General features: G+C 35.2%; 1 protein-coding gene across 1 annotated transcript; it reads left to right on the forward strand.

Annotated features, from left to right (window-relative positions):
- The first annotated feature begins 384 nt into the window (after nt 1-384).
- LOC109339203 (protein GDAP2 homolog) lies at nt 385-9242 on the forward strand. Its single transcript, XM_019576617.1, has 15 exons — nt 385-604; nt 929-1322; nt 2424-2501; nt 3115-3170; nt 3630-3749; nt 3858-3928; nt 4701-4794; nt 5183-5386; nt 5826-6077; nt 6538-6646; nt 6833-6900; nt 8398-8467; nt 8560-8634; nt 8718-8809; nt 8922-9242. Exons 2-15 carry the CDS (start codon nt 1002-1004, stop codon nt 8983-8985), a joined length of 1674 nt encoding a protein of 557 aa, XP_019432162.1. The 5' UTR covers nt 385-604; nt 929-1001; the 3' UTR covers nt 8986-9242.
- Nucleotides 9243-12009: the final 2767 nt, after the last annotated feature.

Below are 12009 nucleotides of genomic sequence, written 5' to 3' on the forward strand. Positions count from 1 at the left end.
CTTAGTTAGGGATATTTTTGTCACTTTTTATCCAACCGAAAGAGAAGAAACTACCTATTTCTCTTCATCTTCTATTTCTCCCTTTCTTTATCTCCACACTCTCTTTCTTATCCATTTCTGTTTTCTTATTTTCTTTTAGCACCCAAATGAAACCTAAGTGTATATAATTTTTAGTACTCATAACATAAATATTACACTCTAATTTTATTTGAATTTAATATCTATACAATAATAATGTGAATATTTTGTATGCTGTCAGTGAATTATTTATTATTTATATGTTAATCAACATTAAATTTTAAATAAAAATAATACAAATGAAAATGAAGAGGTATATAAAAAGATTTATAGCAACAATGGGTAGATTTTAGACCTGTTTATTTGGTTGGGTGAATATTTTACACAGCAGAAAAAGACAAAACAATCATTTATATTTTCCTTTTGTCGTTAAAGAAGCTTTTGCATTTGCAATCTCATCCTCTCACATAATCACCGGCCAATTACAATCCTCCCATTTCTCAATTTTAACACAAAATCAATCTTCAAAAAATTCTTTTTCAGACACCCCGCAATCCCAATTTCCGTCACTTGCCATCAATTCCAGGTTTCTCTTTCTTTTCTTATCTTAAATCTGAAATTAGGGTTATAATTCTTTCTATTTTCTCCGTTTCAATGATAACTTTTTTCACAATTACGTATATGACTTCAATTTCGCTTGCTTTTAGCCCTGCTTGTCAAAAATGGATAATTTAAAAATGTTCTGGGATCTAATTTCATGTCATAGTAAGTTTGAAAGTAGGGTTCTTGGTACCTAATTCTCTTGGATCATATTTCTGGTTATTAGTATGAGTAGTTGTATTTATGAGATGAGCTTGTTCATGATGCCAACTGAGTTCTAAATTAGATTATTGATTGATATAAACTACAGTGATTGTGGAAACTCAACAAAGGGGAGTGGTGTAGTGGCTATAGATAGGAAAGAGGAGTCCTTGAAATTTGAAATGTATAGGCAGGTGGCTACTTCAGCCACAACATGGGGTGGATTGCCTACTACTGACACCGGGGACTCTGTCGTGACATTAGATCAGGTTCCAAGATGGAGTGATGCTGATCATTCTTTGAGGTATGGAAGTGGAGAATCACCATTTTCTAGTTCACACTTTCCTGATCCTTTAGCAACACAATCAGAAACAGACGGCAGTGGTGGCAGTGGGTCGGTGTCTAGATTTCCAGTTGACCATGAAACTAATTCGAGGATATATCTGTGGAGGGGGGATCCCTGGAATCTTGAGGTGGATGCTATGGTAAATTCGACAAATGAAGTGAGTGCTATCTGTTTTTGTTTTGGTTTTTTTAATGTACTGTAGTTTTTGGATTCATTCATTAGTTCAACTTCTGTAGATTTAGTAATTGTGATTTTTAGTTATTATTATCCAGCTGTTTTCTACGTTTTCCATATGATAATACAGAATTAGGGCTGTCATAGTTCATAAAACCAAACCAAAATGTAAATCAACCAGTTTTTAGAACTTGTTCTCAAACCACACTTAGGAAAAAAAACTAACTGAATTTTTAAACCAGTTCTCTGAATGTAAAATCAGTTTACCAGTTATGAACTGAAATTGCCGCCTCACCCATTCCTCTAGTTGGTGACTCAGCGGAACACAGTCAACAATTCACGTGCCTTTTTTTGATTGACAAACAGTTCACATGTCTATACTCTATCTTTATCTCATAACATGCCACATGCCTAATCTGAAAATGCATTCATCACTGTGGGACCCACAGTCGATCCTCAAGAGCATTATTCCAGCCTAATCAAGTTCACCTTTTCTCAGTGGATCATGGGATCGAGGGATGCATAGAATGGCTAGCTTGAACCAGAGAGTGAGAAGAGAGGGATACATTGGTTTGGTGAATTTCAGTTTACTGCACTAGATTTCAGATCAGTAAACCACACACCCTTAGATATTAAAATCATTTCAGTAATTAAACTAGTCTAGAAAAATGGTTTTAAGGTGTTTAGTTAAGTTTCCAGATCATTTTAGGTGATTTGGATTTTTTCCCTGCCCTACCCAGAATGCAAAACTTAAAAATTGAACCCCATGATGGAAATTATTCTTATTTGGTCTGAGTGTGAGAATTTTATGATAAAATTTTACATTTCCTTACTGGTTGAAAGTTGCAGCCTGAAACATCCATGTTGGACAAAAAACCAACCAACTCATTTTTTTGGTTGACACTTGGCATCAGTCCTATCAATATTCTCATAATTATTTTTTTATCCTGCATATCAGATCATTGTAATTATACGATATAATGACCAATTAAGCATGTTAAAACTGAACTCGTGTATATAGTATATAAAATGGGGTTAATAGCATCTTATTTCTTACCTGGTTTTCATTTCTTGTGGTAAACAGAGTGTAGATGAAGCACACAGCAGTCCTGGATTGCATGCTGCAGCTGGACCTTGTCTTGCAGAAGAATGTGCAACTTTGGTATAGTTAATTATGCAGTAAATATGTGTTATGCACTGTTGAATGCTGTTAAAACGTGAACCTGGGGCATTAGTTATGAATTTATTATTCATCATTATTTAATTAATTATGTTACTCTGGTATAGGATCAGGACTGAGTATATTAAAGAGAAAATAAGTATAGCACCTATTGGAGAAAAGATGGTAGAATCTAGCTTGCATGGTTTGGTCATGTGAGGAGAAGACCATTAGAAGCCGAGTATATCAGATGGAGGATAGCCCGATAGTGAGAGATAGAGGGAGACCAAAAAAACATGGAGGACATTGGTAATAAGAGTCAATTAGATCTTTTGAGAATATGATTTATGACAAAAACACAATGGCGTCGTCTCTAGATGAATAAGGCTTTGTTGGTTTGTGTTGTTGTATTTTTGGTTTTCTTTTGAGTTCTTTGTTTGGGAGATTAGGCTAAGATGTCAACATTTGCATTGTGTAGGTTACTGTGGTTCATTATTTCATACACTTGCAAGAAGCAGCTCCAACTAAATTGTCCTAAGTGCCATGCTGAGCAATCAGCTTTCTGGAAATGATACATGTGAATATCAACTGATGTGCGTATCTTTATTGTTGACAGGGTGGGTGTCGAACAGGGATGGCTAAAGTTACCAAAGCATATGACCTTCCTGCTAGGTTTGTATGTTGGCCCCCTTCTTTCACTTAATCAAGTTGAAGAAACAACAATCTCTATTCTATTAGAAGAAAAATCAATTCTACCATGCAATCATGGTTTACTTGTTCACCCCTGTACGGGAGGACATACATTTTGAGAGAATGAGAGTGTCTTTTCAGCAAGTTCTGTTGCATTGATTCGCAGAGCCTTCTTGTACTTTATTTTACTCTCTTTTGACTTGTGGTTGTTGAGCATGGGAATGGTATATTATGTTTAAACTTTAAACAGCATGTTTTTTTCTTTTCCCATGGTTTGGATATGAGATCTGTTAATCATAAGTGCACAAATTATGTTTATGCATTCTACATTTATACCCATTTGTTACTGACCTATATTTTTCATTTGTTACTTACAAATTGACTGTCTAGAATTTAGATTCCCTGTTTACCATGTTTTATGTCTCAATAAATTTCTGGCAGGAGAGTTATCCATACTGTTGGCCCAAAGTATGCTGTAAAGTACCACACTGCTGCAGAGAATGCTTTAAGTCATTGCTATCGTTCTTCGCTGGAGCTTCTAATCGAAAATGGGCTTCAAAGGTCCCTTTTTAAATGTTATATCATTTTTCTTGCAGAATTTATGGTTTTAAGGAATCTCTTGCTATTAAAGATGTGCGACTTACTTTTGTTTGTCATATATTGATGTAGTATTGCTATGGGTTGTATTTATACGGAGGCAAAGAACTATCCCCGAGAACCAGCTGCACATGTAGCTATAAGTGAGATTTTTTGGCATGATTTAACTTTTCCAGTTTGTTTCTTATATTCTGACCCTTCATTATTTAGGTTAACTTTAGCAGTCTTGTGGGTACCGATTTGCCTACTTTTGGGGGTTATTATTATTCATAAAGCACACACAAACACACATATATAAAAGGCAACCTAGTGCATGAGACTCCCACTTAGCATGTTCTGGGGAGGGTAGATGTACGTAGCCTTACCCCTCAAGCAGAGAGGCTATTTCCCAGGGTTTGAACCATGATGTCACGGTCACTAAGCAACAACCTTACCATTGTGCCAAACTCGCCTTCTTATATATAGATACACACACACAAATATATATATATGAGAATGAAGTATCTCCTCATACCGGGAATAACTTATCTTCTTAAATCCACTGATTGTTTGACATGTGCCTTATTTTTTCTTTTTATGTTATATTTTAAAATGAAAACTTATAGAGATAAGGGAAATAAAACACATGTCAACAATAAGTGGATTTAAGGAGATAAGTTATCTCCTGGTGTAAGGAGATATTTTATTCTCTCTCTATACATGCATGTGTGTGTGTCTTTATATACATATCCAACCATAGTGTATGATTGCCAAAGGCCTCAAGTTATTTAATCATGCCCTTGCTGAATGCATCTGGTATATGGAATATGATTTTCTTAGTGTTAAGTTCACAATTGTTTTCAGATGATATATAATATACTTATCTTAAGCTAAAGTATTCTTTTATTTTCATTACTTTTTATATCTTTTAATTAGGAACTGTGCGACGGTTTCTTGAGAAGCAGAAAGACAGCATAACAGCTGTTGTTTTTTGCACTTCCACTACAAGTGATACTGAGATATATAAAAGGTACTTTCAGCAATTGTTTTTGTTTCTCTGTTGATGCCTGCAATCTTTTTAAATGACATGAACTTTCATAATGTTACATAATTTTGGTCGAACTTCTTTCAGCCTTGCTGTAGTCCTGTAGAAAATTGTAGTAACTTTTTTAATACAAAGTCTCTGTTATCTCCTTCGGATATGGTTGTTTTGTGGTATCCTGTTCCTTGTAGGTGGTTTTGCTTTGTTTTTTATTTACTTTTGTGGTTTCTTTTCGGTGAGATATTGTTAGTTTATTATTAGATATGTTTTGATTATGTTATATATTTGTATTTGATATTGTTACCTTAGGTAGTTAGTTGATTCTAATCTCTAAACCCAACAAGCAATATTTTTACATTTGTATTATTTCTTGTAGATTGCTTCCACTCTACTTTCCTCGGGATAAACATGAGGAGCAGGTTGCTTTATCAAAACTTCCAGCAGATGTTGGAGATGAAAATGGTGAGACCATTATTGATGAGCGTAAAATCAGAATAAAACCTTTGCGTAAATTGAGTATTTCAAAACCACCTGAAGTTCCTGTTGATCTTCCTGTCAGTGATGTTGGCTTGACTCGCAGGTCAGTTTTGAAATTTTATTTTATTTTTTAAAATCTGGATTTCTCAGTGTCTGCCACTATGAACAAATACTACAACCCAAGCCTTATGTGCTTTACCATATTTGAAATATTTCTATGTTCAAGGAGATTTCAGATCGCTGGTGTTCTTGACAAAATCCTTTGTGCTTGCTTGAATGTTCCTTTAGCAGCCCTAGTTATATGTTTGTTCTTCAAGAAAAATAAGTTACTTTTCCTTTTTCCCAAATGTTAATTTGTAGTGTAACCCAACAAGCAGTTAGAATCACTCACCTAATTGTTTTTTTTTGTTTGCACGTGTCACAATTATTTATTTCTGTTAGTTGTATTTGCTAGAGGTTTTTTGTTGCATCCATAAACAACACAATAAATTTTTAAAATTTTACCTCTTGTGGAATTTTCCTGATCCATGTGGCTTTTACAGTAATTCATCATATTTAGAATCATTTCTGGATCCTGCATTCATGTCCTTGATTAAAGACCCCGATCAACGACGTCTGGAGCAATGGGAGAAAACTGCTGAAGCACAAAAACGTTGGGATTTTGCTAAATTATTTGGATTTGGTGACCTTGGTGGACCTCCATTGTCTGTGGCAGAACAATATTCTCTTCACTCTAGATACCTTTCTAAAGCAAATTCTTTAAATCTTTCTGAAATCGCAGACATGAAAATTGTGTAAGCATCCATCTATCTCATCATCTGTTTTGCATGCATACTTTGAGTTCTAATATTGGGTTCTTTGTATATACTTCATTGTTAGGATGATTTGATCCTTCTAACTGACAATGTTTGCAAGTTTCTAGGTTGAGACATTTCTGCCTTTACACGAGATAGTTGTACTTTTGAATGTATTAATAGTCAGACTGTTCTGTATTCTATAACGATGAAAAATTTATGTTCTTTTACAGAAGATAAAATAAAAATGATACTGATGGATAAGATGCAATTCTTATTATCAGATTCTATCACAATTAAACAAATAATGAAGATTATGTTCTTTAAACATTCTCTTAACCAATCGATGTGAATGCTTCATGCATGTGTTATCTTTGTGCCAAAGTCAGGGCATGCTACAAGCCTTAATGATTGCTTCTGTTAGCTTTGCATTTAATGTCTGAAACATTTATATTTTCAGTTATCGTGGAGGAGTAGACAGTGAGGGCCGTCCTGTCATGGTTGTTGTGGGGGCTCACTTTTTGCTCAGATGTCTTGATCTGGAGCGATTCGTGCTTTACGTGGTGAAGGTAATCTAGTTGCACTGTTGACTGGCATATTTTGGCTATTATAAATTTAAGTCTTATGGATATTAGGAATGCATACTTGTATTTAAAAGTCGAAACTGATTTATGTCCTCTAGTTCTAATCTGTCTTTTGTCCTTCCTTTGTTTGCCTTACAAATATAATTAAAAATATTTTGGCATTAATTTCAGGAGTTAGAGCCTTTGATGCAGAAGCCTTTTACTATTGTCTACCTCCACTCTGCTGCATCTCTGCAGATGTAAGTGGTAAATGTTTGAATTCTAGGGTGTACTGCCCGGTTTAGTCTTTCATGAAATAGAGCTTTTCAATATGCTATGGTTGTCTTCACTGAAAAGTATTTCAGGAATGCGCTAATTGTAAAAGATTCTGACCAACTGGTTATTTTGTATGAATTATGCAATTGCTATGTCAAATTAATCAAACTAGTTCTAGAACCACAGTTTTAGCAATTCACTCCTTTTATTCAATTAGCAAAAGGGAATCAGAAATTCAACTGTCAAGATATGGAAAATGCGGTTGAACATTTTGTTGTATACATTTGTGTGAGTATTTAGTTTCCAAACTTTTAAAATTGTATTCGTAGTACTTTGCATAGTTGCTTTTGCTTGAATAATCTACTTTACCTGGCTTAATCCAAGTGTAGCATGGCATCATCAAAACCACTTAACTACATGTTCTTTTGAGAGTGATTCTTCTGTATTTTTCTACCTTATTACATTAATAAGACCTAATACGTAGCCAATGTTAAATTCAAGCATGGTCTCTTGGTTTGATTTAATGTGACGTACTTATATGTGCCTTTGTTGAGCACTTACCTGTTAAAGTTAAATTCACTGTTTTACTTAGGCCAGATATTGCTTGAAGTGGTAGGCTTTTATGAAGCAGCACATAAGAGAGCCATGGTAGTTTGGTTTGACACTGCTTCACACCCCCAAAAAAAAGAAGCGAGTTGTGCGTCAGAGTCAAATTTGGAGATGGAAGTCTTCTTTCGTTTCTCGACGGTGAAGTAAGACTAAGCTTAGTATCCTAGGTCGGAACAAGTTGATAGGAGCTCCTTTTTTACGTCCCCATGTCCCCACACGGGGGCGACGTAAAAAAGGAAAGAGAGGGATGGGGTTTCTCTCGCTTTTGGCATAGCGGGCCCCGGTGGGAGGCCCGCACGACGGGCTATTAGTCAGTGGTAGAGCGCACCCCTGATAATTGCGTCGTTGTGCCTGGACTGTGAGGGCTCTCAGCCACATAGATAGTTCAATGTGCTCACCGGCGCCTGACCCTGAGATGTGGATCATCCAAGGCACATTAGCATGGCGAAAGCTCCTGCTACGTCCAGGGAAGGGTCAGACCCACTACGTGGGTCTGTAGTATTAGGCAATAAGTAGCCTTACCTTTCATCATTTGCAAGAGACTAGTTCCATGACTAAAACCTGTGACCTTGTTGCATGACAATAACTTTAACCGTTACATCAACGCTCACCTTCAGGGTGATGCATACTTAATGAAAGAAAGAGGGAAAAGATTAATAGGAAGAGAAAGTGTGTTTTGTTGGTAGGTTAAGAGTTGACACAAGCAATTTGCTTTTTTGAAACTAAACGAATGAGTAACTCCAATCATTGTTTGCTCCAATACTCCATATTGTTTAATACCTATGATTTTGAAGCTTTGGTATGTTAGTACCTAGGATTTTAGTTTGTTAACAATTTTTTTACCGTTCTCTATCCCGTGTTGATATAATTAGGCAGCCAGACCTGGGTTGGATGAGAAGATTGCAACAAATACTTGGTCGGAAGCATCAGCACAACTTGCATGTATGCTTTATTTCTAGTTTTCTACTGTCCTAATGTCCGTTACACTGTTACAGTCGATTTTCTGATTTCTCAATCTGATATGTGTACTGTAGGCAATATATGTCCTTCACCCAACTTTTGGACTAAAAGCTGCAGTAGTTGCACTTCAGTTGTTTGTGGACAATGTGGTACATTAGCAAAATCTAAACATATTTATGGACCTCATATATGCATGCTTGTATATGAATGATTGTTATTGACATTAACTCAGGTCTGGAAGAAAGTGATATACGTTGATAAACTTCTGCAACTCTTCCGATATGTACCTCGCGAACAGTTGGCCATACCAGATTTCGTGTTTCAGTTGAGTATTTATGTTGTCATCTGATGCCATCAACAATATTTTTTCTATTTCATGATGCTACTTTTTGCGATGTCCCACTTTCCATAATTTACTTATAATCTACTCATGCAGGCATGACTTAGAAGTGAATGGAGGGAAGGGTCTCATTGTAGATCACAGAACAAAATATATGTAGCAAAGACCATAAGGTGCATGCAGTTTATTGTTAGTTAATACCTTAGTTTCTTTATTACAATTGTTTGAGTTGTGTATGAAACCATACAAGGATTCTTTTATATATACTTTTTGTGGTGTGGGAGGTTATTGTTTTGAAGCATTAGTAATTCTCTATTTGTAAGTGTTTTGTAGATTAAGGGATGCGTGTTTGAATAAAATTGGGCTTTGAAGATTTTCATTGCCTCATTGCATTCTATGGTACCAAAGTTGTGCTTTTGTTTTTTTATCATTATTTACCTTTAACTTTTTCAGTTAGAAAACTAGTGCATTTCGAGAACTAGTTTTTGAAATATAGTAAAATGAAATTATAAAAGAATGAATAAGGACCTATATTGATTCTGAAAAAGCATAAACATAGAAATTAATTGCTACGAACATGTTTTGAGTCATCCTAGCTTCAATGCTAGATATTATTTATATCTTGTACTTTTAAGAGTGAATATACACTTTCATCCTTATAAATTTCCGTATGTATCAATTTAATTTTTTGAAAGTAAAATTCTAAATTAGTATTGAAGATCATGAACTTGAGTCCAAATAATCCAACTAGAGTATTCTAAAAAGTAGTTGTAAAAATGCTAAAAGAACTAGTTCAACTTATATTTAGTATTTTTGGGGATTATTTTAAGTTTTTCAATTTGACAGTGAATAAATTGTTACACTAAAAAATTATGAAGGATCCAAACTGGTCTATACACTTTTTATAATTAACATAAGCATAAGTTTTATTTTGATTTAAATTAATAGTAATTTTTTGCATAACATAAGCATAAGTTTTATTTTGAAATATATATTATAAAATATATTTCCATTTGCAGATATTACCCATACACAAAATAAAATTTATATATCAAGTCAATAATATCATGCTAATGACAATCCAACACATCATTAAAAGGCCATGGTCTAATTGAAAACTAAAGGCATAATCCACCAAAATATCATACCAAAGTCAAGTCAAACTAATCTAGAGTCATGGAATACCACCCGTAGTGAAATTGAGGTAAAATTAAGAGCAAGGTTTTATTGTACATAATAAAAGAATCTGGTCCTTTCCATTATATTACCATGGTGGAATTTAATATGTGATAAAAATAAAAATCTAATAGTCTTGATTTTAATTTATTTTTTAATAAAATAAATTATGAATTTTATTTTTGTTATAATCCAGTATTGAATTGTTCATAGAGAAGTAGCAAAAGTGAACAACATACAACCTTGATAGTTAACTATTTTTTGCATGTATATTTGAAAAACATGTATATAAATAAAATTAAAAGTAAATAAAAATTATAGATAAATTGTATGATGTCAAATTCAGTATCAAAATCATACTATAATTTCAATTTCATCATCCAAATGGAGCTTTAAGGTTTACTATTTACATACTCAATTTCATCAAAAACTTTGTAGGTAACTCAAGAAAGCAACCTTACCACCAAAATACAAAAAAATGCAACACGCTTGCCTACACGGAAAGCAATCAGTTACACGCAAAGCAATGAATCAGAGAAATGTCAAAGTTGCAAATGGTGCATGGAGGGATAGCCTACTCATTATCTTCAGTTCTTCACCAATACCAAAAAAAAGAAAGAATATGATATTGAACCAGAATGGTCTCCAATATCTGCCCATCTTCCATGTGTATTTGTTTGATATTTTGATTTAGTAGCAAATTATACTTAACATGACCTTTTAACAAATCAATAATCTTGTATGTTAAAATATCACCTTTGGGTGAAGGAGAACAATTACCTGTTATTTTAGGAGTTAATCTTTGGAAAGAGAGAGAAGAAAAGGAAAACCTTATTAGAGAGTTTATGTATTGAAGTTAGAACATGATGTTAACCACAAGGACACACGGTCAGACACATCAACACAAGGCACAGGCGCATCAGCGCAGCAAGGCACAGGCATGGGCGCAACAAGGCACGGTCAGGATGCATCAGCATCAAAGACACGGGCGCAGCAAGGCACGGGCGCAGCAAGGCACGGTCAGGATGCATCAGCATCACAGACACGGGCGCAGCAAGGCACGGGCGCAGTAAGACATGGTCAGGATGCATCAGCATCACAGACACGATCGGGCTGCATCAGGGCAAGGCACAGGTGTGGTCAGAGACAAGGTCAGGCGCATATATTGGCTCACATGGTGGCACACAAAATGGTGCACCAAGTAGTTTTTCCTGCTCGATCATCACAGGCACCATGGGACACTCGAAATGTTTTAAATCAAACTCAAGCTTATTAGCACGTGTGCACCTTTTATTCAAGCACATGTCTTTTACTTAGTCAAAGTTAGTTATTTCTGGTTTAGTTAGTTAAGATAGGTAGGTAGCTTGTTCTCCAAGCAAGGTCACCAATTGTATATAAGTGATCTATGCATTATTGTAAATCAACTTAACTTCTTCTATCCAATAAACATGAGGTATATTCAGTCTGCAAATCGCTTTATGGTATCAGAGCCTTCTTCTTGAAGGTTCTGATTGCCACCAAAAGTGAAGTAAGGCACCATACACTCGGTCAAGCATTTTGGCAAGAAGAAGGACTGAAGGAATAAACCTACAAGGCAGGAATCCTTCAAGATAACAAAACAAAAGAGAGATGGCAGAAGATTCTTCCATTCATCAAGAACAAGAACAAGAATTGCAGTTTGACATAAACAGCAATGACTTGAAGAATCCCTTTTATCTACATCCAGGAGAGAATCCTGGAGCAGTTCTTGTCACACCATCCCTAGATGGTGGTAACTACCACTCTTGGAGCAGGGCCATGAAGAGAGCCCTGCTTTCCAAAAATAAGTTCCAGTTCGTAGATGGCACAATCACACCACCTAACCCAAACAACAATGACTATGACACATGGGAAAGGTGCAACATAATGGTGTTCTCCTGGATCACAAGGTGTTTGTCTTAACAAATAACACAAAGCACCATTTACATTGATAATGCACAGGACCTTTGGCTCAACCTCAAGGAGAGAT

The sequence above is a fragment of the Lupinus angustifolius genome, unplaced genomic scaffold (genome assembly GCF_001865875.1).
Source record: "Lupinus angustifolius cultivar Tanjil unplaced genomic scaffold, LupAngTanjil_v1.0 Scaffold_60_132, whole genome shotgun sequence".
Lineage (NCBI taxonomy): Eukaryota > Viridiplantae > Streptophyta > Magnoliopsida > Fabales > Fabaceae > Lupinus > Lupinus angustifolius.